The 27,318-nt window shown below is 50.1% G+C and overlaps 1 protein-coding gene and 1 long non-coding RNA gene across 4 annotated transcripts in view; both read left to right on the top strand.

Annotated features, from left to right (window-relative positions):
* SIDT1 (SID1 transmembrane family member 1) overlaps window positions 1-16,273 on the top strand; it is a 119,459-nt gene extending 103,186 nt beyond the window's left edge. For 2 of the 3 annotated variants that reach the window (XM_075592854.1, XM_075592856.1), the window contains 6 exons: window positions 2,938-3,014; window positions 3,780-3,826; window positions 10,284-10,389; window positions 11,236-11,346; window positions 12,978-13,091; window positions 13,478-16,273. In XM_075592854.1, coding sequence (XP_075448969.1) covers window positions 2,938-3,014; window positions 3,780-3,826; window positions 10,284-10,389; window positions 11,236-11,346; window positions 12,978-13,091; window positions 13,478-13,540 — 518 coding nt within the window. In that variant the 3' untranslated portion in view covers window positions 13,541-16,273. The remainder of the gene's footprint in view (window positions 1-2,937; window positions 3,015-3,779; window positions 3,827-10,283; window positions 10,390-11,235; window positions 11,347-12,977; window positions 13,092-13,477) is intronic. The other variant, XM_075592855.1, reaches the window with a different exon arrangement.
* A 1,503-nt stretch (window positions 16,274-17,776) lies between these two features.
* Window positions 17,777-20,389, top strand: LOC142490492 (uncharacterized). The gene is made up of 2 exons (XR_012800086.1): window positions 17,777-19,060; window positions 19,091-20,389. It is a non-coding gene; the product is annotated as an uncharacterized LOC142490492 (long non-coding RNA).
* The last annotated feature ends 6,929 nt before the right edge of the window (window positions 20,390-27,318 follow it).

Below are 27,318 nucleotides of genomic sequence, written 5' to 3'. Positions count from 1 at the left end.
CCCTCCTCCTCCCCCCCCCCCTGCTGCTGCGCGCGCAACTCCACTCTGCCTCGTGGTGAGGGGCAGGGGAGGAGAAAGCTAATCCCTGCAAACTCCGGATGCCCGGCGGCCATTATGAGGGCACCAGGTCCATTTTGGATCCTCTGCCCTTTTTTTCGTATATTTTTAATCTACCTGAACCAGGGGGTCCCCCAGATCTGATCTGCCACCCCCCCCCTACCTTCAGGGACCCGCCGGTTCCCAAGATATTCATAGTTTTTTTTTGCGCCAACTTGATGGACGCAACAGAAACGACAAATGTGGCTGCAGGGTCACCGATAAAGTGATGAAGTCCTCTCCCGGTGACATAGTATTGGCAGCAGGAGGCAGGCGGACCCCCACTGCTATATTGTGTCCAGTGGAGATATCTTGGGAACTGGAGGGTTTCCAAGAGGTCGTGGGACCTTGAGGTCAATACTGGACACCTGGCATCCCTACCTACAAGTGTTCAGTGGCTACCTCAATATGTTGGGCTGTGCTACAAACAGCTTGTATGGCTCATTTAGGGGAAACTGCGAAGGGGCCTCCCAGAGACAGCTGCTACTGTTTGATCATCAGTCTGTACAGGTCCCTCCGCGCCTCCTCATGGAACGAAGTATTGCCTGTAGTACCCTTCTTTTTCCTGTTGGTGGCATGAGCGGGCCCAAACTAGAGCTTTGTGTATCGGGCCTGGGCAGACTTTTATTTTTTTTGTAACAATTTTTTTTATTGGTCACAGTCATAGATAATTTTACATACAGTAGTGTCGTGGGCCCACAACATCCCTGCTCATTACTTTCAGAGAAGGACCAATAACAGTTTTCCGTTTTCAGTGGGAAAAAGAGTAAGGCCCAGGGCATGGTTAGCGCTCGCTTGCTCTCGCTTGCCACTGAGCCCCTACAGCCGCAATTAAAGCGGCTTTAGTAGGGGCTCGCGCATGCTTTCCCTTGCTTGCTGAGGCGCGCTTGAACAGAGCCGACAGTGAAATTTTAAAATCACGCGCTGACTCCGCTCACGTGACGCCTCAGCAACCAATGGAAGGAGAGCAGGGAAATGTCAACGGGGTCTGGCGCCAGCGGAGAGTGTGTGTGTGTGTGTGTGTGCGTGTTGATGTGTGTGTGTGTGTGTTGATGTGCGTGTGCGTGTTGATGTGCGGTGCTGTCAGCCTGCGGGAGATGGAGGGGGCTTGTGCCGCCAGTGGGGGGGGGGGGGCGGGTGAGGTGTCCCCTTCTGCCGATCACCGTAGCTTCCTCCCTGCCCGTGCTCGAAATGGAGGGGGGTTGTGCGGCCCCCGTGGGGGTGGGGGGCGGGGGAGGAAGGGGTTGTGTCCCGGAGCAGTGGTGGTAGCAAGGTGGTGTGTGTGTGTGTGTATGTATATATATGTGTGTGTGTGTGTGTGTGTGTGTATGTATATATATATGTGTGTGTGTCTGTGTCTGTGTGTGTGTGCATGTATGTGTGTGCATGTATGTGTGTGTGTGTGTGTGTGTGTGTGTGTGTGTGTGTGTGCATGTATGTGTGTGTGTGCATGTGTGTGCATGTATGTGTGTGTGCATGTATGTGTGTGTGCATGTGTGTGCGTGTGTGTGTGTGCATGTGTGTGCATGTGTGTGCGTGTATGTGTGCGTGTGTGCGTGTGTGTGCATGTATGTGTGTGTGCATGTGTGTGCGTGTGTGTATGTGTGCGTGCATGTGTGTGTGTGTGTGTGTGTGCATGTGTGTATGTATGTGTGTGTGCATGTGTGTGCGTGTGTGTGTGTGTGTATGTGTGCGTGTGTGCATGTGTGTGCATGTATGTGTGTGCGTGTGTGTATGTGTGCGTGTGTGCATGTGTGTGTGTGTGCATGTGTGTGTGCATGTGTGTGTGCATGTGTATGTGTGCATGTGTATGTGTGCATGTGTATGTGTGTGTGCATGTGTGTATGTATGTGTGTGTGCATGTGTATGTGTGTGTGTATGTGTGTGTGTGTCTGTGGTGTGTGATGTGTGATGTGTGTGCGTGCGCGAATATATTTATCAAAGTTGCACAATGTTAATAAATAATTTCTCACATGTCTTTTTTTTTAATTTTTAAAATATTATATAATACACACACACACACACACACACACACACACACACACACACACACACACACACACACACACACACACACGTTCCCCAGTGACACACAAACACACAGACCACTTCAAAGTGACACATACACACACACTGACGGCTACCAAGTGACACACACACAGTGATACCCGCCTCCCAAGCGCTTGCTGTCTCCTCTGCAAGGACAGCAAAAAGCTCCTGGTAGAGCGAGCGGCAGCAAGCGAGAGCGAGCAGCAGCACCTAAGCGCTTACTATGTCCAAGGCCTAAGTGGAAGAGATGGGGGGTGGGGAGGAGACAAACATGGGAGGGGGGGGGAAAGGGGGGAGAGAGGGGTATGTGGGCTTGCCCAGAGGTGTCCCCGTGTAGCTCTCCAATTGTTTGGGGGTGGCTGCTAGACCTAGGTGCTTTGAATTTTTGGGGGTTTATCTCTCGATCCAGGGGTCCCATGTGTTCCAGAACTGGGGCATTTTCGTTTGGCGCATGGCCGCAAGCTTCTCCATAGCCATGACCTCATTAACCCTTCTCACTACTGTGGTTCTCGAGGGGGCCTTAATCTGTTTCCAGGCTGCCGCTATAGAGCATCTGGCCGCTGTCTGGGGCAGACTTTTTAATGGCAAGAAACAAGCATTTGTGCTTCGCCAACATTAGCCTGAACACTATGTTAATGGCTGCAGAGTACATGCACTGTGTGAAGGGGAGAGTCAGTGCTGGATGTCAGTTAGTGAGTTCCTCCATCAGTCATCGTGTTCACGTCTCAGACTGCGCCGGGCTCGCTGTGCTTACTCTCTGTGAGTAACTTACCCGTTCTGCTCTCCCTACAGACTTTGGGATCTTTCGTCGGATCGGCCAGGTGCTGTACACTGACTGTATACAGCAGTGCAACCGCCCTATGTACATGGTAGGTGGTGTAAGGTCAGCATTATCCAGGTGGGTTAACCCTTTCACTTTCAGCCCTAGGCTGGAACATACACGCTGTGTGCGTATTTTGGAAATACCAGAAAAAAAAAGCCTGGCCCGGGAGACCGGCACTCTTAACACCTTTTTACCTTCTGGGATCACCCAATAGGCAAAACAAGGTGGTGGAATAAAATACAGACGAAATACACACTTACTGGGGGTCGAAAACTAGCCTCAAATAGGTGCAGGGAGCCTGCTTCGGAAGGCTTACCCTGACCTCGTCCCGAGCTTCCGGGTACTCTTTTCGGGGAGAATACCCAACAGCGACCGCTGCGTTCTATTCTGAGAACTTGGTCCTCGCGTCTGACTTAAAGCGGCACTCAGTGGGAAAAACCTGCCTGGGTCCACTGGAAGTTAATAATATATATAAATGTAGAAAAATTGGCACTCTCAGGACCAATAGATATAGAAAAGAGGTTTTAATTGAACAGGATAAACGTTTCTGTCCTCTCAAGGACCTTTCTCAAGATATATGTGTAGTGTCTGTGCGTTCTTTGCGTACCATAACCAAGCCCCATTGTCCTTTTTTCATTGAATAATAATTAACATTTTACTATGAATATTAACCCGTACTGTTACCTTGATGATGTCATTGTTGACACGCTATAGCGTTGTTTTCTGCTTGTTGAAAATAATTGCCGTTCTCGTGGCGGGCGAGAATCTGAGCAGCTGTATATAGCATCCTGTGTCTCTTATCTCTTCTCAGGACAGGATGGTCCTCCTAATCGCAGGGAACCTCGTCAACTGGTCCATGTGAGTATCCACATTACTTCTGCAGAACCAGAACCATCTCAGAGATGTGAACAAACGAGAATCCCGATCACGGAGATTTGTTTGTTGCGGGACCAACAAAAATAGCATTTCAGGGGTCAAGGTTTGGACTTGTGTTTGTGAGATCCCATTGGATTCTGATACCAGAGATGGTAAAAGTCAGTATGTGAGCTGGGATTGCAGACGTGGCACTTCTCAATAAGCCTTAGCCTGCGATCTTCGTAGGACAATAACATAATGTTAAGTCATTCCTCCTGTAAACCGCATATCCCGAAGGAAATGACAAAGACGGCTCCTACAACTGCCAATGCCTGACCCCTGAAAAAAAACCCACAGCCATCGTCTCACCCAATCAACAGTGCTACTATCTGTTTTATTTTCCCACATGTGTGTCCAGTCACTGGGACGGTTTATGTTCCAAGGTGTGTGTGTGTGTGTGTGTGTGTGTGTGTGTGTGTGTGTGTGTGTGTGTGTGTGTGTGTGTGTGTGTGTGTGTGTGTGTGTGTGTGTGTGTGTGTGTGTGTGTGTGTGTGTAAATCAGTGTGTGTCCTTCTATTTTCTTATCACTTTTATTGGAAGGTGGGGGTACAGAGGGTATAAAAATAGCCGTCAGGTTACACTTGTGGGGAGAAGGTGAGAGGAATCCTTTCCTAGGGGAGCAGTGGGAGGTGAGAGGAATCCTTTCCTAGGGGAGCAGTGGGAGGTGAGAAGGAATCCTTTCCTAGGGGAGCAGTGAGAGGAATCCTTTCCTAGGGGAGCAGTGGGAGGTGAGAAGGAATCCTTTCCTAGGGGAGCAGTGGGAGGTGAGAGGAATCCTTTCCTAGGGGAGCAGTGGGAGGTGAGAGGAATCCTTTCCTAGGGGAGCAGCGGGAGGTGAGAAGGAATCCTTTCCTAGGGGAGCAGTGGGAGGTGAGAAGGAATCCTTTCCTAGGGGAGCAGTGGGAGGTGAGAAGGAATCCTTTCCTAGGGGAGCAGTGGGAGGTGAGAAGGAATCCTTTCCCAGGGGAGCAGTGGGAGGTGAGAAGGAATCCTTTCCTAGGGGAGCAGTGGGAGGTGAGAGGAATCCTTTCCTAGGGGAGCAGTGGGAGGTGAGAAGGAATCCTTTCCTAGGGGAGCAGTGGGAGGTGAGAAGGAATCCTTTCCTAGGGGAGCAGTGGGAGGTGAGAGGAATCCTTTCCTAGGGGAGCAGTGGGAGGTGAGAAGGAATCCTTTCCTAGGGGAGCAGTGGGAGGTGAGAAGGAATCCTTTCCTAGGGGAGCAGTGGGAGGTGAGAAGGAATCCTTTCCTAGGGGAGCAGTGGGAGGTGAGAGGGAATCCTTTCCTAGGGGAGCAGTGGGAGGTGAGAAGGAATCCTTTCCTAGGGGAGCAGTGGGAGGTGAGAAGGAATCCTTTCCTAGGGGAGCAGTGGGAGGTGAGAAGGAATCCTTTCTTAGGGGAGCAGTGGGAGGTGAGAAGGAATCCTTTCCTAGGGGAGCAGTGGGAGGTGAGAAGGAATCCTTTCCTAGGGGAGCAGTGGGAGGTGAGAGGGAATCCTTTCCTAGGGGAGCAGTGGGAGGTGAGAAGGAATCCTTTCCTAGGGGAGCAGTGGGAGGTGAGAAGGAATCCTTTCCTAGGGGAGCAGTGGGAGGTGAGAAGGAATCCTTTCCTAGGGGAGCAGCGGGAGGTGAGAAGGAATCCTTTCCTAGGGGAGCAGCGGGAGGTGAGAAGGTATCCTTTCCTAGGGGAGCAGTGGGAGGTGAGAGGAATCCTTTCCCAGGGGAGCAGTGGGAGGTGAGAGGAATCCTTTCCTAGGGGAGCAGCAGGAGGTGAGAAGGAATCCTTTCCTAGGGGAGCAGCGGGAGGTGAGAAGGAATCCTTTCCTAGGGGAGCAGCGGGAGGTGAGAGGAATCCTTTCTTAGGGGAGCAGCGGGGGGTGAGAAGGAATCCTTTCCTAGGGAAGCAGCGGGAGGTGAGAAGGAATCCTTTCCATGGGGAGCAGTGGGAGGTGAGAAGGAATCCTTTCCTAGGGGAGCAGCGGGAGGTGAGAGGAATCCTTTCTTAGGGGAGCAGCGGGGGGTGAGAAGGAATTCTTTCCTAGGGAAGCAGCGGGAGGTGAGAAGGAATCCTTTCCTAGGGGAGCAGTGGGAGGTGAGAAGGAATCCTTTCCTAGGGGAGCAGTGGAAGGTGAGAAGGAATCCTTTCCTAGGGGAGCAGCGGGAGGTGAGAAGGAATCCTTTCCTAGGGGAGCAGCGGGAGGTGAGAGGAATCCTTTCTTAGGGGAGCAGCGGGGGGTGAGAAGGAATCCTTTCCATGGGGAGCAGTGGGAGGTGAGAAGGAATCCTTTCCTAGGGGAGCAGTGGGAGGTGAGAAGGAATCCTTTCCTAGGGGAGCAGTGGGAGGTGAGAGGAATCCTTTCCTAGGGGAGCAGTGGGAGGTGAGAGGGAATCCTTTCCTAGGGGAGCAGTGGGAGGTGAGAAGGAATCCTTTCCTAGGGGAGCAGCTGGAGGTGAGAAGGAATCCTTTCCTAGGGGAGCAGCGGGAGGTGAGAAGGAATCCTTTCCCAGGGGAGCAGCGGGAGGTGAGAAGGAATCCTTTCCTAGGGGAGCAGTGGGAGGTGAGAAGGAATCCTTTCCATGGGGAGCAGTGGGAGGTGAGAAGAAATCCTTTCCTAGGGGAGCAGTGGGAGGTGAGAGGAATCCTTTCCTAGGGGAGCAGTGGGAGGTGAAAGGGAATCCTTTCCTATGGGAGCAGTGGGAGGTGAGAAGGAATCCTTTCCTAGGGGAGCAGTGGGAGGTGAGAAGGAATCCTTTCCTAGGGGAGCAGTGGGAGGTGAGAAGGAATCCTTTCCTAGGGGAGCAGCGGGAGGTGAGAAGGAATCCTTTCCTAGGGGAGCAGCGGGAGGTGAGAAGGAATCCTTTCCTAGGGGAGCAGCGGGAGGTGAGAAGGAATCCTTTCCTAGGGGAGCAGCGGGAGGTGAGAAGGAATCCTTTCCTAGGGGAGCAGCGGGAGGTGAGAAGGAATCCTTTCCTAGGGGAGCAGTGGGAGGTGAGAGGGAATCCTTTCCTAGGGGAGCAGTGGGAGGTGAGAGGAATCCTTTCCTAGGGGAGCAGCGGGAGGTGAGAAGGAATCCTTTCCTAGGGGAGCAGCGGGAGGTGAGAAGGAATCCTTTCCTAGGGGAGCAGTGGGAGGTGAGAAGGAATCCTTTCCTAGGGGAGCAGCGGGAGGTGAGAAGGAATCCTTTCCTAGGGGAGGAGCGGGAGGTGAGAAGGAATCCTTTCCTAGGGGAGCAGCGGGAGGTGAGAAGGAATCCTTTCCTAGGGGAGCAGCGGGAGGTGAGAAGGAATCCTTTCCTAGGGGAGCAGCGGGAGGTGAGCCTACTCACTGCGGGTCTGCTGATTTGAAATTCAGTAACCTTACCTGTACAGACAGGAACAAGCAAATGGGGCATACTACTAAACAGAGACAGGCAGGGGGAGAGGTCTAAACCAACAAAGTTTTGAGCAGTGAGAGGTTGCCAAGGCAACTGGGGTACGCTAAGGGAACTGCAGGAATAGCAACATTGTTGTAACTACAGGGAGGACGAGCTGGCAGCCTCAGAGCCGGGAAACATGCAGCTGGTCCCAGGACACTCCCCGTCATCTGCTAGATACATCTATATCTAATAAAAAACTGTGTGTGTGCAACTTCTTTGTGTTTTGTCACAGAAATTGTATTTGTGTTGGTGATGTTTTAATTAAAAATCAAAATACAATTTCATTGACAAAATGCAAAAAAGTTTGACTTAGAAAGCGTGCGTTCCTTGTGTGTGACAGTGTGTGTGTGGCAGTGTGTGTGTGACAGTGTGTGTGTGACAGTGTGTGTGTGGCAGTGTGTGTGTGACAGTGTGTGTGTGGCAGTGTGTGTGTGGCAGTGTGTGTGTGACAGTGTGTGTGTGGCAGTGTGTGTGTGACAGTGTATGTGTGGCAGTGTGTGTGTGGCAGTGTGTGTGTGACAGTGTGTGTGTGGCAGTGTGTGTGTGTGACAGTGTGTGTGTGACAGGGTGTGTGTGGCAGTGTGTGTGTGACAGTGTGTGTGTGACAGTGTGTGTGTGGCAGTGTGTGTGTGTGACAGTGTGTGTGTGGCAGTGTGTGTGTGACAGTGTGTGTGTGGCAGTGTGTGTGTGTGACAGTGTGTGTGTGGCAGTGTGTGTGTGACAGTGTGTGTGTGACAGCGTGTGTGTGTGACAGTGTGTGTGTGACAGTGTGTGTGTGTGTGTGGCAGTGTGTGTGTGTGACAGTGTGTGTGTGACAGTGTGTGTGTGTGACAGTGTGTGTGTGGCAGTGTGTGTGTGTGACAGTGTGTGTGTGACAGGGTGTGTGTGGCAGTGTGTGTGTGACAGGGTGTGTGTGGCAGTGTGTGTGTGACAGTGTATGTGTGGCAGTGTGTGTGTGGCAGTGTGTGTGTGACAGTGTGTGTGTGACAGTGTGTGTGTGTGACAGTGTGTGTGTGGCAGTGTGTGTGTGTGACAGTGTGTGTGTGACAGTGTGTGTGACAGTGTGTGTGTGACAGTGTGTGTGTGTGGCAGTGTGTGTGTGGCAGTGTGTGTGTGACAGTGTGTGTGTGACAGTGTGTGTGTGTGGCAGTGTGTGTGTGATAGTGTGTGTGACAGTGTGTGTGTGGCAGTGTGTGTGTGACAGTGTGTGTGTGACAGTGTGTGTGTGACAGTGTGTGTGTGACAGTGTGTGTGTGTGGCAGTGTGTGTGTGTGGCAGTGTGTGTGTGACAGTGTGTGTGTGACAGTGTGTGTGTGTGACAGTGTGTGTGTGTGGCAGTGTGTGTGTGACAGTGTGTGTGTGACAGTGTGTGTGTGTGGCAGTGTGTGTGTGTGTGATAGTGTGTGTGACAGTGTGTGTGTGACAGTGTGTGTGTGACAGTGTGTGTGTGACAGTGTGTGTGTGTGGCAGTGTGTGTGTGTGATAGTGTGTGTGACAGTGTGTGTGTGGCAGTGTGTGTGTGACAGTGTGTGTGTGACAGTGTGTGTGTGACAGTGTGTGTGTGACAGTGTGTGTGTGTGGCAGTGTGTGTGTGTGGCAGTGTGTGTGTGACAGTGTGTGTGTGACAGTGTGTGTGTGTGACAGTGTGTGTGTGTGGCAGTGTGTGTGTGACAGTGTGTGTGTGTGGCAGTGTGTGTGTGTGATAGTGTGTGTGACAGTGTGTGTGTGACAGTGTGTGTGTGACAGTGTGTGTGTGACAGTGTGTGTGTGTGGCAGTGTGTGTGTGTGATAGTGTGTGTGACAGTGTGTGTGTGGCAGTGTGTGTGTGACAGTGTGTGTGTGACAGTGTGTGTGTGACAGTGTGTGTGTGACAGTGTGTGTGTGTGGCAGTGTGTGTGTGTGGCAGTGTGTGTGTGACAGTGTGTGTGTGACAGTGTGTGTGTGTGACAGTGTGTGTGTGTGGCAGTGTGTGTGTGACAGTGTGTGTGTGACAGTGTGTGTGTGTGGCAGTGTGTGTGTGTGATAGTGTGTGTGACAGTGTGTGTGTGGCAGTGTGTGTGTGACAGTGTGTGTGTGATAGTGTGTGTGTGACAGTGTGTGTGTGTGACAGTGTGTGTGTGACAGTGTGTGTGTGACAGTGTGTGTGATAGTGTGTGTGATAGTGTGTGTGACAGTGTGTGTGTGACAGTGTGTGTGTGTGGCAGTGTGTGTGTGTGTGTGGCAGTGTGTGTGTGACAGTGTGTGTGTGACAGTGTGTGTGACAGTGTGTGTGACAGTGTGTGTGTGTGGCAGTGTGTGTGTGTGACAGTGTGTGTGACAGTGTGTGTGACAGACTCAGGGTTGCTACCTCTCCGGGTTTGACCTGGAGACTCCGGGTTTGGGGCACTTACCTCCGGGCTACGGGTTGCCGTTGTCAATCACCGGGTGGCGGCGCGGTGTGGTGCAGTGGCGTCTCCGGCATTCTCCGTTATTTTCCTGAAATTGCTCCTCCAACTGCAGTGAACGTGGCTGCGCAGCGTCACGCCATGCAGCCATGCAGCCATGCAGCCATGCAGCCACGCAGCCACGTTCACTGCAGTTGGAGGGGTAATTGCAGCAGAATGCCGGGAAACTCCGCCACATCAAGTAAGGGATTTTTTTCCCCTCCGGGTTGACATTCAGTAGAAGGTGGCAACCCTGGTGACAGTTTGACAGTGTGTGTGTGTATCTGTGTGTCAGGGTGACAGTGTGTGTGTCTGTGTGACAGTGTGTGTGTCTGTGTGACAGTGTGTGTGTGACAGTGTGTCTGTGTGACGTTGTGTGGGTAAGGACGGTAGTTGGCCACCCCTGACCTGTTGTATCAGTGTGTGATGCCCTTCACCTCCCACGGTCCTGCACTCCTTAGAGTTGAGCGCTGATAATGGCGTAAGATTGCCATGCCAGACATTGTGCTGTGTGTTTCCCCGTTACACGGAGTCCCCTCTCACTGGTCCACGCTCTGTTTTTCAGCGCGATCTTCGGGCTCGTGCACCGTCCTAAAGACTTTGCCTCCTACTTACTGGGCATCTTTATTTGTAACTTGCTGCTCTACCTGGCCTTCTATATCATCATGAAGGTAATGTGTGGGCCGCGCCGTGCTTCAGCAGGACGCCTGTGTTGATATGTACGCCAGAGGCGTCCGTTTTCCCACCTGTTTTTTCTGCCCATCTCATCTTCTCCGACCCCGGTAACCTGTACACCTGCTCTGCGGGAACGAGGGATCGAGGCGTCTTGCGATCAGAGCCCTTTGATCTGCTGGTTATAGGCAGCATATTAAAGTCTAACATTCGGACATTTCTAATGGCAATTGAGAAAACAAACGCGGGACATTTTTAAGTGTGTCCAGCATCAGTATTTCCGTAGAGCACATTTTTAAGCAGCGATCAAAGGAGATCTATTTTCCTAATCTTGTGATGTTGGTGTTACCCCTTTTGAAGGATCACTTTGGAGTGGCTGATACTGAAATACTTTTGTTACCAGCATATTTCCTTGCAATGCCTTGTCAATCCCCTCTGGCAGAGAGAGGGTTAACCCCTCTAGTTATATATATAACTGAATAATCGTTTTTCTTATATATCGCCGACAGGGTACGCTGCACTTTATGTAGAATTGGAGGCACTGCCCCATAGAGCTTGCAATCTAATTCTAGTTCCCCTGGTATACATTGAGTAATTTATCCCAATGTCAAAAGAAGGACAGACGTGGGGATTCAAACCCGGCCTACAAGCTCGAAAGGCCGTGGCACCGAGCTTCAGGTTTAGCTCACGTTTCTACCAGTGGCTAGGTGACCACAACTGCTGTCGGTGCAATACTCTGCAGGGGGGGGGGGGGTTAGCTCTGTCATGCTCCAGTCCCAGAGTGATGCTCTGCACACATACTGTATGTCAAGTGTCAATCCGCTGACTGTGTTTCCAATGTGCAGCTTCGCAACTCGGAGAGGATCCAGCCGCTCCCCCTGTTCTGCATCATCGCGACGGCCGTGGTCTGGGGTGCGGCGCTGTACTTCTTCTTCCAGAGCCTCAGCAGCTGGGAGGTAAGAACTTTGTGCACGAGGCCGGGGCAGAGGGAGAACTCTCTTCACGGTGTAAGATGTGTAGGCACGTCGTCTGTTTGGTACATGCTTATGGGGAGACCTCTGTGCTCCTTTATATGTATATAAAAGGCATTTGGAAGCTAAAAGATAATAACCCGTCCATTCTCATTGTCCCGGGTGCGCTCAGAATGGAAGTGTCGCCAGTGGAATCACGGTGTAAGGTTTTGGAGAGGGGTTTTTTTTCATTTATTTTTTTGTACCTTGAAGGATATCTGTCCCTTTTCTACTCTTCTAACCTTATTGTGTATCTCGACATATTACAACCGGTCGCTGTTTTGTCGCCTGTATGTGTGTTGTTTCTCCTGTGGCTGCCATCACATTTGCCCTTGTTCTTGTCACCGTGGTAGTTCCCGGTTGTCATTTCAGCCTGTTGCCCTAGCAACCCCCTCCTCTGGTCCCTGAGATAATGGTATATTCCTACATCCCTAGCACTTGGTACAGCCCTGCCTTATTTCCTGGTGTGGGACTGTTGCATTAGTCCTTTTCAGCTGGCAGCCATTGCTAATGGTGTCCCCCAAACTGCTCTCCCTGGGGTAGCTCGGTTTTTCCACCACCCCCAAAGTTTCTATTCATTTCTATTTCGTGTTCATAATAAAGTTAATCAGAAATCCAAGGAGGACTCTTATTTGCATGAGGAAGGAGACCTGTCTGTTAAATCTCACGGAGTCCCAGGGACACGTAGATATGGAGATGTGGGTGCTCAGAAAGTGTCCGGAATATATATGTCCTTAAATATAGTACAGGCTCTGGAGTGATGCTCTATTGAGGAGTGGGTTTGAGGAATAGCAGGAATAACAGACCAGTCAGTTAATAATAAAGTGTCTCCTGAAGTGAACCAACAAGTGAAAAATAAATCCACTTGTTAACTCATTGGAGTCAAACTAAATTAAAACTGGTGTGGCGCACATATAATCCACTGTAGAAAATAAAGTTGATTGCTTACACACTCCTGAGCCTCCAAGAGTCCCTGATGGCGTGTCCAGCCGCTGATGGGAAAATCCAATGTAGAGAGAAAAGAGAAACAGCAGCGCACTGCCAGGGCCACTCCTGGCTGCTGTTTCTCTTTCCTCTCTACATCTGAGCCCCAGGGAGCCCGGCGGGACAGAGCAGTGGGTGCTTTGAGGATTTCAACATTTAATGCTGTTTGCAAATCTCCCCTTACATCTACTTTTCATCCTAATATCTCTCTGGGATTGAAATCTGCGGAAGGGTATGGCGGGTTTGTCTTGTATAACTCCGTTACAATGCAGCTTTGGATACAAATACCAGACTATGTTGTATGTGCCTGTATGTGTTTACAGTATTGGAAACCCAACATAGATGCAGCCAGACTCCTCTTTATTTCTGCCGGGCGGAAGTCGCGGGGATCCCATCCGCACCTTCCCCCGGGGGAGGGGAATCGTCGTTGCAGGTGGTTCCGTTCGGAAGTAATGGACGACACACAGCGACGCCGAGTGAAGCTGACTACATCTGTATATGTTGCAACGGGAGACAAAGGCTCCACGTTCTATATGGGTTTCCCTGTATACCAGCCTGGGTACTCACAGTTCTCCTCTCTTATCTACCCGCAGGAAACACCCGCCGAATCCCGGGAGAAGAACCGCGAGTGCAGCCTCATGAGCTTCTTTGATGACCATGATATCTGGCACTTCCTGTCTGCCACCGCCATGTTCTTCTCCTTCCTGGTGAGTGCTCAATGCCAGGTGTTTGCTATAGTCTCCCGGCTCCAAAACGTGTGGGGAAAACAGATTTATCAAAGGGGAAAATCCATGTTCTTTCCTTGGGATTCCTTTCCATTGATAATCTGGTGTTGTTTTCTTGCACTGATTTTGACCCCGTTTTGCAGCCGGGAGACGTGGATAGGTAGACCCCCAGTGTGTTCTTGTGCGTTTTCATTCTCAGAATCTGCCCATGTGAAAAGGTCTGTGGAGCCTGTGTAGGGTCATGGCGAGACCCTTGAGTGCTCTTCTTGTCATTGCACCACTCCCTCACCCCAGACATGTGGGAGCTTCTACACTCCACCGGGCTCCCTGTGTATCCCTAGAAACCCATGTGCGTTTTTACTTCCCAGGTCCTCCTCACGCTGGATGACGACCTGGACGTTGTGCGCAGAGATAAGATCCCGGTGTTTTAAGAGACCGGGGAATGTTCTCCCTGCGACCGGAGGTCTCCCTCTCTTCATCTATGTATCTCTGCCACCAAGAGAAGCCCGTGTGCCAGGGGGCAGCTGCTATAAGACGATACCCTTCTGTTGAGCGGAAGAAGAAAAGGGGAGGATGTGTGTGCCAACGGCAGGAGAGGACGTTCTGTCCTCTCCTTAGCCCACCAGACTACTGCTGAACAAACCATACAGTTACATGCTGCCTAGAAGAAGACCGACATAGGAGATAACCCAGTGCCACCTACCTGCAAGGCTGGTCATCTAGCTGTAACATGGAGACAATTTGCGTGATGTTCTAGGGCAGGGTGGCTAACTCCAGGCGTCAAGGGCCACCAACAGGTCAGGGTTTAAGGGTATCCCTGCTTCAGCATGAAAATAGGTATCTCTCTACCTTAGTCAATAAGTCCACGGATCAAATTCTTTTGTTCCAGTATTCCTTTCTTCAGAGACAGATACAGTACAAAGCCATCTATATAAGTCTTGCACAGGCATTTCTTAGTTATAAGCAGAGAACTAGTCACGAGGGTATCCGTTCCAGTTCTGTAGTAGTTCGATACGCACAGGATGAAACACTTTTATACCTTCTTGTAACTTGTATCTGTTTCACGATCAACCAGAGCCAATAATATTAATAGGCAGCAAGAAAACATATTTTCATCTTTAACTGTTATGTCCAGTCTTAGCCATTCGTGGGAGAACAGTGTCGCCCTGCAGTGTATCTCCACACATCCTTGTGATATGTCTACTCATTCTGTACCACCAATCGCTATTCTGACAAACTCCCTAGTAATAATGATAATAATAAAGCCCTTGTTTTTAACCTCTCGGTAACCCTGTGTGTGTAGATACCACAGAGGGCCCCACTGTACCCCATTCCTGTCTATAACAAGTTGTGCCTCAATATTTCCAGTCCTTACATTCTGTGGCCTCCTGTATTAATGGCTTTGCTACTTCTAGATGACCAGGAAACTGGAACTTCTGTGCGAGCTATTTAGGTGCACACAGTTAGTGTGAATACAGACAACATGGCTTCTCTGTTGTTCAGCCCGAAATCCTCCCATCTTCACAGCACAGGGTGGCTCAGTCAACGATATCCTTTAAACCTGACCTGTTGGTGGCCCTTGAGGACTGAAGTTGGCCCACCCTTGTTCCAAGACCACTTTTGTATGCCGTTCTTTAAACCCGTTCCTGCCGGAGGGGCTAGCAACTCCTCTGCATTGGGCTGCAGGCCCGTTACATGATCAAACCCACATGCACTGGGCTTGTGCTACAGTGAAAGCTCTCAGCCAGGTAACGCCTTCTCTCCCATGTTTGAGGTTGGCTCTGTAATTCCAGGACATAACGTGGAGTGTTTCTGACATGGGACTGGAAGCCGAACATCTCATGTCACGGACGTTGGCGGCACCACCATCATGGACACGTTGGGATGTAACAGCGCTCCGAGGCAGAGTTATTAATGTGCCACGAAGCCTTTTTTTTTAGAGAATTCCCATTAGTTCCCATCAGTATCTCTCTGAAATAGAAATGATTTGAGAGGGACGGCACCATTAAAACCCCAAAGCGCCCTTCCCTCTAACGCACTGCCACCCCGCGGCCGGGGTTGAACCCCTGGACTGGCTGCACCTGTTTCCGTGATGTGGAGTTGGGCGGGGGCTGAAGCACTCATTAATTTATTTGTGTATATACATGTCAGTAATGCAGACTGCAGTCACCGCCGCCCGAACCTCGCCACGTTCTGCCCGTTTCCCCGGCTACCTTTGTTACCGAGAAGCGGTGAACCTGCGAGGCTTTCGGAAGCTGCTGTTCCTGTCACCCCGTTGTTATGGTAATTGGTATATGTAAGTGCTTTGGTGTTGATAACTCTCGCTGCCACACATTCCCGCTTTGGGGCTTATTGTACGTCATCCGCAGGCGCCGCCACGGCTGTTTGCGTCCGGAATGTCCCATTGAAGTCAATGGGGATTTCGTCAGAAAATGGCTCCTTTGGCGTATAATGGTAAACGCCCTAGGGCAGGGGGTGGCCAACTCCAGTCCTCAAGGGCCACCGGCCGGTCAGGTTTTTAGGATATCCCTGCTTCAGCGCAGGTGGCTCAATCAGTCCCTGCTTCAGCACAGGTAGCTCAGAGGCTCAGTCTTATCCTAAAAAACCTGACCTGTTGGGGGTGTGGAGGGGGGTGGGCGGAGGGGCTTGAGAAGTGGAGTTGAGCTGCCCTAGAGCAGGGCTGCTCAGATTTTCAGGATATTCCTGCTTCAGCACAGGTCATATAGTACAGAGTATAGGTGCAGAAGTGACAGCAAGGCCTTCAGCAAGACCTGACTAAGAAGCGCCGTTACAGGGTGTGGGTCTGCAGCCTACAAATCCACCAGCATTTCAGGCCCACAAGGAACCCTCCTCTGGGCTTTGGGAACGAGACCACGGTACACAGCCGTTCTCAGACAATGATTGCAGCCGCTCTCGCGGTAACACCATTTTAAAATAATGTCCAAAATAGTAGCTGGGAAATGTATAATGATGAATGTAGAAAGCACATTAGATATATATTATAAAGAAGCTGTATGCGCCTATATATATATAAGCGCATACAGCTTCTTTGTCCTCATTTTTTGCAAAGAAACTGGTGGTTATTTTTTTTAAATGTTGTGTTTTTTTTTACATAAATATTTCTCCGAAATAGAAAACCTGGCTAAGTTCGTGACTGGAGAATGGGTGGGCGTGTGGCTGGTGGATGGGTGGGCGTGTGGCTGGTGGATGGGTGGGTGTGGCTGGTGAATGGGTGGGCGTGTGGCTGGTGGATGGGTGGGCGTGTGGCTGGTGGATGGGTGGGCGTGTGGCTGGTGGATGGGTGGGCGTGTGGCTGGTGAATGGGTGGGCGTGTGGCTGGCGAATGGGTGGGCGTGTGGCTGGTGGATGGGTGGGCGTGTGGCTGGTGAATGGGTGGGCGTGTGGCTGGTGAATGGGTGGGCGTGTGGCTGGTGGATGGGTGGGCGTGTGGCTGGTGGATGGGTGGGCGTGTGGCTGGTGAATGGGTGGGCGTGTGGCTGGTGGATGGGTGGGCGTGTGGCTGGTGGATGGGTGGGCGTGTGGCTGGTGGATGGGTGGGCGTGTGGCTGGTGAATGGGTGGGCGTGTGGCTGGTGGATGGGTGGGCGTGTGGCTGGTGGATGGGTGGGCGTGTGGCTGGTGAATGGGTGGGTGTGTGGCTGGTGGATGGGTGGGTGTGGCTGGTGAATGGGTGGGCGTGTGGCTGGTGAAAGGGTGGGTGTGTGGCTGGTGAATGGGTGGGCGTGTGGCTGGTGAATGGGTGGGTGTGTGGCTGGTGGATGGGTGGGTGTGGCTGGTGAATGGGTGGGCGTGTGGCTGGTGGATGGGTGGGCGTGTGGCTGGTGGATGGGTGGGCGTGTGGCTGGTGGATGGGTGGGCGTGTGGCTGGTGAATGGGTGGGCGTGTGGCTGGCGAATGGGTGGGCGTGTGGCTGGCGAATGGGTGGGCGTGTGGCTGGCGAATGGGTGGGCGTGTGGCTGGTGGATGGGTGGGCGTGTGGCTGGTGAATGGGTGGGCGTGTGGCTGGTGAATGGGTGGGCGTGTGGCTGGTGGATGGGTGGGCGTGTGGCTGGTGGATGGGTGGGCGTGTGGCTGGTGAATGGGTGGGCGTGTGGCTGGTGGATGGGTGGGCGTGTGGCTGGTGGATGGGTGGGCGTGTGGCTGGTGGATGGGTGGGCGTGTGGCTGGTGAATGGGTGGGCGTGTGGCTGGTGGATGGGTGGGCGTGTGGCTGGTGGATGGGTGGGCGTGTGGCTGGTGAATGGGTGGGCGTGTGGCTGGTGGATGGGTGGGTGTGGCTGGTGAATGGGTGGGCGTGTGGCTGGTGAATGGGTGGGCGTGTGGCTGGTGGATGGGTGGGCGTGTGGCTGGTGGATGGGTCGGCGTGTGGCTGGTGAATGGGTGGGCGTGTGGCTGGTGGATGGGTGGGCGTGTGGCTGGTGGATGGGTGGGCGTGTGGCTGGTGGATGGGTGGGCGTGTGGCTGGTGAATGGGTGGGCGTGTGGCTGGTGAATGGGTGGGCGTGTGGCTGGTGGATGGGTGGGCGTGTGGCTGGTGAATGGGTGGGCGTGTGGCTGGTGAATGGGTGGGCGTGTGGCTGGTGGATGGGTGGGCGTGTGGCTGGTGGATCGGTGGGCGTGTGGCTGGTGAATGGGTGGGCGTGTGGCTGGTGGATGGGTGGGCGTGTGGCTGGTGGATGGGTGGGCGTGTGGCTGGTGGATGGGTGGGCGTGTGGCTGGTGAAACGCGAATAACAGTCCCCTCTGGCATGGAAAAGATCTTGCATACATTGTTTTGTGGCCAAAATGGTATGTTTGCGAGGTTTGACCGTTTTGGTTCTCGCAACGAGTCGGGACAGTTTCACGCGTGTCTGCGTTATAAGGAGAGAGGAGATTGCGTCCCCCTCGGCGTCTCTCGTTTATCGGGATGACTGCGCTTGGCACGCAACAGCGGTTTAGTGTGTTTTAGCACGTCACGTGCAACCACTAGAGCAGGGGTCTCAAACTCCGTCCTCAATGGCCCCCAACAGGCCAGCTTTTACGGATATCCCTGCTTCAGCACAGGTGGCTCAGTCTTTCACTGAGCCACAGATTGAGCCACCTGTGCTGAAGCAGGGATATCCATAACACCTGGTCTGTTGGTGGCTGGCCCTTGAGGACGGAGTTTGAGACCCCCTGTGCTAGAGAGTCGCCTAAACGCTGCTTTTTGTTTGTTTTATTTTTTGCCGCAAATAAAAATCTCGCGTGTGCGCACATTCACAAGTCTAAGACAGTTCTGCAACCCTGCCCTTCCCCATTATCTCTTAGCATGCAGTGCTTCAACTGCAGCCAGGGATTCTGGGTAATGGCATGCAAATGAGCAAAGTGTGTCCATTCTATCATATGTTTTGCTGCGATGTTTTCATAGCAACAATGTTTCCAGTCGATGAACTTGGGAGGCGTGTTCAGGCTTATTTTGGTCCATCCTTGGGTCAGTCAGGTAAAACCTGTATTTTAATTACATCATTTGTTGCACTGAAAAGGTTATTCTAACTTAGACCCCCACCCAACCAGATCCCATGGAATATACAATATGTCCTACTTCCCTTAGTGACTCATTTTAGTGAACATTAGTGACTTCTTACATTTTAAGGAGTCTTCAGACTCCTAAATGATTATCCGGAATGGAAAACCGTTGGAGAATTTCTCAGGGAATAATCTGCAACTGGGATACAAAAAAATATTCCAAAGTATTTGTATTTGGGGCACAAATTAGCCAATTTTGGACATTCCTGATCCATGGGACAGTGGAGGAATTAGTAACATCCATCATAATTAATCAAATGCCTTTATTTTGTCAGCGATGTAAAGCAGGGGTGTTCAACTCCAGGCCCCAAGCCCACCTCCGCCTCAACAGGTTTTCAGGATATCCTTGCTTCAGCACAGATGGCTCAATCAGTCCCTGCTTCAGCACAGGTGGTTCAATCAGTCCCTGCTTCAGCACAGGTGGCTCAATCAGAGGCTCAGTCGGGAACCCCAACCCTCTCTAATAGCGCGCCTGAGATCAGCTGCATTATAAGGAACCCCAACCCTCTCTAATAGCGTGTCTGAGATCAGCTGCATTGTAAGGAACCCCAACCCTCTCTAATAGCGCGCCTGTGATCAGAGGCATTGTAAGGAACCCCAACCCTCTCTAATAGCGCGTCTGAGATCAGATGCATTGTAAGGAACCCCAACCCTCTCTAATAGCGCGCCGTGATCAGATGCATTGTAAGGAACCCCAACCCTCTCTAATAGCGCGCCTGAGATCAGATGCATTGTAAGGAACCCCAACCCTCTCTAATAGCGCGTCTGAGATCAGATACATTGTAAGGAACCCCAACCCTCTCTAATAGCGCGTCTGAGATCAGATGCATTGTAAATTCTTCTGTATTTGGTAGTTTTCAAATTACCTGAAAATTGCAGGAACCTTTTAGGGGTTCCCGGGGAACCCATGGGCTCCTAGGAACCCCTGTTGAACAACGCTGCCATACATTGTTGATGAGGATCTCTGCTGCTCTTACCAACCATTTTTCACTTGTATTGATGGACTAAGCCATCAATATTAAACCATATTAAACATGCAGTGAAGACCTCTTCCTGCGCTAGAAAACAGCACAGCCCCACAGGTGATTTGAAGTCACTTCGTGGCACAGGGAAGACGCCTGCACAGTGTAAATAATATAAAGGCCCAAGCGTGAGTGCGGTTACCCAGTAACGTGCTGGCCATCACCAGCCGGCAGATATATAAGGGATGCACCACAGTAAGTATGGGAGCAGGTGTGACAAAGAGCAAGAGAACCAGGCGGCAGAAAATGGACACGGCATGCTTTCCCGGCAGCTCCTTTAACCGATACACAAAACAATGATGGCTTCTATAGACTGGGACAGGAACAGGGATATGCCGCAGCATTTAAACCAGAGGGGCAGTTTTTTTGTTTTTTTTTACCTAAATATTTAGCACCCATTTTCCACAAATAAAAATCATTATTAACCCTTCTGGCGTTGGATGAGTTGCTAGTCTTCCTGGCACTGAGAATGGTGGTGGTGTGTGGGAGTCACGGTGACTAGGCAAAAACCTAGCCATGCCCTCCTGTTAGGTGCTGTCTGGGTATAATCCAATAGGTCTTCAAAATCCAGGGGAAGCAAGGGAGAACACCATAGAGAAAAACTGTAGTGTATATGTCCTTTTAAATAATGAATAACACAGGTGTCTTGTACAGTGCCTACTCACATTGCTGTAGAATAAAATGGGCAAATCCCAAACTGTGGCTATTTTCTTCCTTTGTATGGGAGCATTTCATGTAGGAAGGGTACCTCAGAGGAAGAGACAATTGGACACAATAGCGCAGATCAAATTAGAAAAATCTTTACCTATAAAAGGGGTTTAGAATCGGACTCACACGGTGCACATTCTTTCAAAGCATTAAAACCAGGAAAATTATACAATCGGCACCAAAGACATATCACAGTCTCACCACCTGCGAATCAGGTAAGTCTGCGACAGCACGTCCACCTTCCCCAGCTTCTCGTGCCTCGCCAGCGTCCCACGGAGTCACCGGGACATCACTTCCGGTTTTGTTTTCCCCGACACAATGTAGCGTGTGTAGGCTCACTGCAAGTCTCTGAAGGTCCAGGGCCCCTCCCGATGTACGCATGGTGACCAGTCATGCCATATATAGTGGGGGTGGAAAGATTCAGGTCCCCAGGAGATTTTAGATGGGGGACCTCACTGTATATAGTGTCATGTTTGTGTAGAGCTATATATGTTTAAGGATGTCTGGTCACCATTATTGCTTTATAGTTCCAAAACATGCCCCTTCTACTCATAGCCCATAGCAATGGTCCGAGGTTAGTCGTCTGCCCTGAAAAAGGAGGATGCACGGTACACCGGAGGGAGTCCTTTTACATAAAGGGGTTCCAGAGCACCGCAGGATTGGCCCATACTGACCAGTTCTAAATGCGAGCACCTTCTGGTGCCTTGGGATAAGGAGTGACAGGATACGTATCCCGGATCATGGAAGTATCTCTACAACGGGTGCTTGTGGGAAGGAGGCAAATCCAAATGCAGGGACAGCGAATACCATGCAGACCCGGTGCTAAGGGTACCAAGTCCAGAACCTCCCTAGGCTAGTGGTGAGAGCTGTCTAGGGAAGAATACCAAATGCAACTATTATTTGACACTCATTGTCTAAAGAAACTATATCCTTTTATGTGGAGCATAATCGATGCAACGAATAAACCTTTTGTTTGTACCAATAAACTTCCTACCATATTATCATACACGAATAGATGCTAAAACGTAATATCTGTCAATAAAAATGAAAATAATGTGTTGCGATATTGTGGGATTATGGAGCGTGAGCCATATTTTGTAGAATGCATTTATTTGCCAATACTACAGTAAGCTGGTATATCAGAAGTGGGGTCGCTCCATGTTACAGCGCTGGTGGACACCACGGGTATTAGGCCGAGTGGAAGATTGAACCCACAAAAAGCTGACTTTCCTACCACATATTTGATCTACTTTGGTGCAAGTGTTGTGAGAGCAGAGCATGCAGAAATAGATTGTTTCTCTCAGGTTAGAGAAGATTCATTTTATGCTAAATATTTAACTATTTTCTTAAGGAGAAATTCAGAGAACGGTTTTGTTAGCTCGTGGCGCATTTCTAAATAGTCTTAACCTCTGTGCTACATTTGAAATAAAGGAACCCCCCCCCACTTAGTACTGCTTTAGCAGCCGTCCAAAAAAAGCTGGGGATTGTGTGTTTGTTTTTATTGGCATATGTAGGTCCATATTAAAATACAGAAGCTTAGTATGGAGGGAAATGTCCAGTGTAAAGCTGCAGACTAAGCAATATCCTACATACTGTGTTTTTTAATAAATCAGTTCTGTACTTGTAGCCTTTTTTTTTTTTACAAAAAGAACTCTGAATTACATTTTTAATGTATTATAATGTAACAAGCAATTTTTGTTTCTATAGCAACCATTTACAATGTCCCATCCCCTTCCTTTTCTAAAACCGGCTCTGGCACACCTCTTTTTGAGCCCTGCCCTCTCTCTAGCAGTGCACCAATTGTATCTAGTGACTGCCTGGTCACATGATCTTCCCCACAGAACTTTGCATCTTTGGTCCCCTTCTGCGGCACTGACAGCCATTTAGTGAACCCCTGAGCCGAATCTTCGCTGATCGATCACAGGAGAACGGATTGATCAGAAACTTAGCTAAATACTTATCATTGTGTGGATTGTATTGATGCACATATTAAAGGGAAGGAAAAAATAAATAACGGCAGCTTGGACGGCTGCTTTAAAGATGACATTTAAAATAAATCAAATGTCAGAGAAATATTTTCAATCGCAGCCAAATTTTACTTCATAGAAAATGGAAGTTCCTTTTATAAAGTAAACTTATTTGCATGGGCGTGCGCTGTATGATCTTTAGCAAGAAGATGGTGCACACATCAAAGACCTAGGTTTGTTGCCGAAGCCGAGTCGCCATTTTATAATTAGAGGCCATCCTAACCAAGATGGCGTCTTGTACCAAACTAAAATCTCCACCTAATGCAAACGTTTCTGTACACCCCGCAATGCGATAAACATGACCATTGAATCAAAACCTTTATTTCCTTTTCAACTCTACTGATCCTCTCTCAACTAACTACAAATGACCTAAGTCAGCGGTGCACAAAGTGGGGGGGCACTGGATTTGTCTGGGGGGGCGCAGGCGGTTGCAGAGGCCCCGCGCTCTTCCCCGAGGAATTTAAATGAAATGCCGGGGGAATCGCGTGAGGCCTCCGCAACTCTAAAAACTTACGTTGAGTCTGCCGGCGTCACTCATGTCCATGGCAACGTGGCAGGGTCATGTGACGTGTCACACGGTAAATGACGCTGTGAGTCACGTGACTTGGCTTCACGTCACATGACGCTGCATCAAGGTAAGGGGGGGGGGGGGGAGGGTAGCGAGCACCAGAGGAGAAAAGGCAGAGGTGCGCAGCTGCAAAAGTTTGCGCTCCCCTGACCTAAGTGCTACAACATAACAAGAATTAAGAGATGGCTGGTAAAACAAAAACAAATGTTATTGTCTCCTAAGTAGTTATGGGACTTGCATCTTTACACAACAAAAGACAAAAATCGCCCGTGCTACATCCAATGTCAAATGATACAGTTAATAGAGTCTGATTTTCTTATAATAAGGGTCATTTAGTTACATTCTTTGGCCAAAGCACCATAAGCCTGCAGCCCCACCAAGGTAAACCGTTCTCTGCAGGTCTTAGGCCGGGGCCATAGATGGTACAGCAGAGCGGAGGCGCGCCGACGCTGAGGCTCGCCTGCTGAAGTCAGCGCGATTCCATGGACTTGCAGGCGAGCCAGCGTGCGCGAAGGGAGCCGGGGGGGGAGGTGGTTGGAGGCAGGGCAGTGACGTCGCTGGGCCAATCGCCCGCGACGCACTGACGTCAACGTCACGGCGCCGTGATGTTGACGCTGCTTCAGGCTGGTTGGATGTTTCCAGCCGACAGCGCGCTGAAAAACAGCTTGGCGCTCGGCTGAAAAATCCAACTCGTCAGCACGCCTGCGGACGCTCGCGTGAGCCCTCTCAAGGCATCCTCATTGAGGATGCAGGGGCTCAGCGCGGAGCGTCCGCACGGCTCAGCGCGGCCTGTCCTTCTATGGATGCAGCCTTAGGCTTAGTCCCCGGTGTTGGCACTGTACGCACACCTGCCAGGCTGACGCACGTGCAGCTCTATTCCCCGGTCTGTGTAGAGCTTCAGGGGGAAATGGGGCATAACAGGGGCGTAGTGGGGGGTGTGGCTATGATGTCACTCAGCAGGTTCACCCTCATTGGCTGAACCGCCGGGGGCGTGGCCAGCTCTCTGTCGCCAGATCTGAACACCGTTTTTCTGTCTTCAGAAAAATCAACCCTGGCAGCGGGCCCGGCCTCATTGAGGGGCGGCTCTTGTCCCTGCAGCGCACGCCATAGTGGGCGCTGCAGCGGGGACCTAGCCTTACATTACCACCTGTAAACATTCTCTCCACCACCTCTAATTACGGAATAAATGTTTCAATAGACCGGTCATTCACAGGTGCATAACAAGACCGGCTATTTATAAAGGTAGGATGGGGGAGCTTAAAACCTGGGAGGGAGGGTCACTAACCCCCAAACTATTTGTGTCAAAAGTAATGCGACTGGGATTGTGAGCTAATGTGGATGCAGCATTGGGGACAAAAAGCCCCAAATTCTCCATCCAACATGACAAATTATATAGTTATATACTTATAAGAAAAACAGATAAGTAGATAAGGGTCATTTAAATTATTTGGCCAAACCATTAGACGTTCTGCAACCATGTCACGGTATGCAGGGCTCATCATGCACCTGAGAATTAGTCTATTGAGACATTCCTCCCTCCATTAGAGCTGGTGAAGGGAACAGTTACATACAGGCATACCCCGCATTAACGTACGCAATGGGACCGGAGCATGTACAGTATGTAAAGTGAAAATGTGCTTAAAGTGAAGCACTGCATTTTCTCCACTTATCGATGCATGAACTGTACGGCAATCGTCATATACGTGCATAACTGATGTAAATAACGCATGTGTAACAGGCTCTATAGTCTCCCCGCTTGCGCACAGCTTCGGTACAGGTAGGGAGCCGGTATTGCTGTTCAGGACGTGCTGACAGGCGCATGCGCGAGCTGCCGTTTGCCTATTGAGCGAGATGTACTTACTCGCGAGTGTACTTAAAGTGAGTGTACTTAAACCGGGGTATGCCTGTATATTGCTAGGACCTGCAGAAGGGGCAGGAGGCTTACACTGCTTTGCCCAAATAATTTAACTAAATGACCCTTACTTATGTGAAAAACAGATAATATTTAACTATATAATTTGCCGTATTGGTGTATTATTGGGGGGGGTCTCTGTCTTTTGTTATATTACAGGAGATCACAATCCCCGTAACACTCCCTTTTGACACAAATATACATGGTGTGGTGGGTTTGGGATCTGAGCTTGCAGGGATAGTGTGGTATTGCTTCTTCAGCCTATTAACCATATTACTCTTATTGGCTCCGTTTGGGCCTATAGGATTGAACCTGTATTGGGTGCAGGGTTCCGTGCAGGGTTCCGTGCTCTCCAGCAGCGGAGGTTCCACTGGTCAAAGTGCATTAAAACAACGATGGCATTTGTGGGGGTCAGATTATGGACAACATTACAGCGTACACAAAGTAAGCAAACAAGCTGCATGAGATCTCTTTATTTTATTAATAAAATATGTTAAAATCTTTACAAATAATTATTACAGTGATACATTAAATTAAAAATCGAAAATCTGAATCAAATCATAACGCAAATTTTTGCAAGTTCCAAAGCACCTTTATAAAAAAAGATTTGAAAGTCAAAGCCACCCCCCTACAATAACAGGACAGCCCGAAACCTCCGGCTCCCAATGCAACCAGTGAAAAAAAGTATACATTTCACCCCATTTTCCTTGGTATAAACAACTTTACAACATATTTACACAGCATACCTGCCCTGCGCCTGTCTCCCAATAAGGTATAGGTATATGTACACACACATTGCATGGGCAACACTGCAGTGCACTGTATTGTCTGCTGCCTGGGGTTGCATTGCAACACACAAACTTTGCAATGACTGTATCCAAGTCCTGGGTCCAACATTAGGTGCCTCCCTGTGGCAATGAAGCCACTCTAGCAGGGGTGGGCACAACTCCAGTCCTCAAAGGGCCACCAACAGGTCAGGTTTTCAGGATATTCCTGCTTTAGCACAGGTAGCTCAATCGAAGACTGAGCCACCTGTGCTGAAGCTGCAACTGATTGAGCCACCCATGCTGAAGCTGGCGTATCCTGAAAACCAGACCTGTTGGGGGCCCCTGAGGACTGGAGTTGTGGCCCCTCCTCTGCTATGGAATACAAACAGAACACACAGCAGGGGTTATACTGTACCTTCTAAGGCCGCGCCCATAGTGCAGGATACAGCGCGAGCTACGTAGCTCACGCCAAAACAAACACTCTGACGCCAATGCATATGCGCATTGTGCTCGCGCTACAGGGAGAGCGGCGCTTCGCAATACAAACAAGTTTGAATTCCAAGCGAGACGCCGGGACGCCTGAGGGCGGAAGCTAGCGCGTTCTACTATGGACGCGGCCCAAGGAAGGTTTCACACATTCCAAAACAGGACTGGGAGAGAGGCGCACGTAATGGTGAAAAGGTGCACAGAGGAGACCATCTCACAACCAAGAAAAAAGTACAATTAGACAGGTAACAAAAGATCTGTGCAACGTCTGTATGGGGGATGTGAGGAGACGGCCGCACACAGGGAGACGGGGGACGGCGACAACTTTATTTCCAATTCAATGAAAAAAGGCTACAAAATAATTCTCACAAATTTCTCTGATCCGGAACCCCCCCTCCCCTCCCAAGTATTATTAGATACACACACACACACACAGACACACAGACACACACCCACGTTTAGTTGGTGGCACTCAGATATGGATTAGATGTACAGTGGTCACCAAGATGTTTCAAATATGTATTGTTACAGAAAAAGCCCGAAGCTCCAGGCGTGGCAGAACGCGTCGGCCGGTGCGGTGATTAACCTCTGCATCCCATTCATTTTTGAGTGCAACCAACGAAACTTTATGCTGTGTAAATTGTGATGAAGGACTCGCATCTTGTTGAACTGCACCGCATGCCAAAGCAAGACGCCATTTTGGGTAAGAACACACCCCGAGAGATATATATTGATAGATATATAATATATATCTTAATTAAACGGCTTAACATTAAGAAATAGATAACAGTTATTAAATACAAACCTTGGTTTGGGATCTTATAAGTGAGTGTGTGTGTGTATATATATATATATATATATATATATATATATATATATATATATATATATATATATGTGTGAGACAGGGCAGGGGCTAAACAAGAGAATGAACCTCTGCATCGCCACAGCATCACACGCGGTACAAGAGACAGTCCTGTTGGCGAACATTTCTCTGACTCTGGCCATAAGATGAACGATCTGAGGGTTGCCATACTCAAAGGTAATCTTAAAACACCGAAAGAGAGACGGTTGCATGAATACAAATTTATGCAACTGTTCGGGACACTTAGCAGTGGCCTAAACAGAGATCGAAATTTTATGAGTCATTACTGACAC

This window comes from Ascaphus truei, chromosome 3 (genome assembly GCF_040206685.1).
Source record: "Ascaphus truei isolate aAscTru1 chromosome 3, aAscTru1.hap1, whole genome shotgun sequence".
NCBI classification, from domain to species: domain Eukaryota; kingdom Metazoa; phylum Chordata; class Amphibia; order Anura; family Ascaphidae; genus Ascaphus; species Ascaphus truei.
Note: the sequence above shows the minus strand (reverse complement) of the source record. Positions and strands in the feature narration are given on the sequence as shown.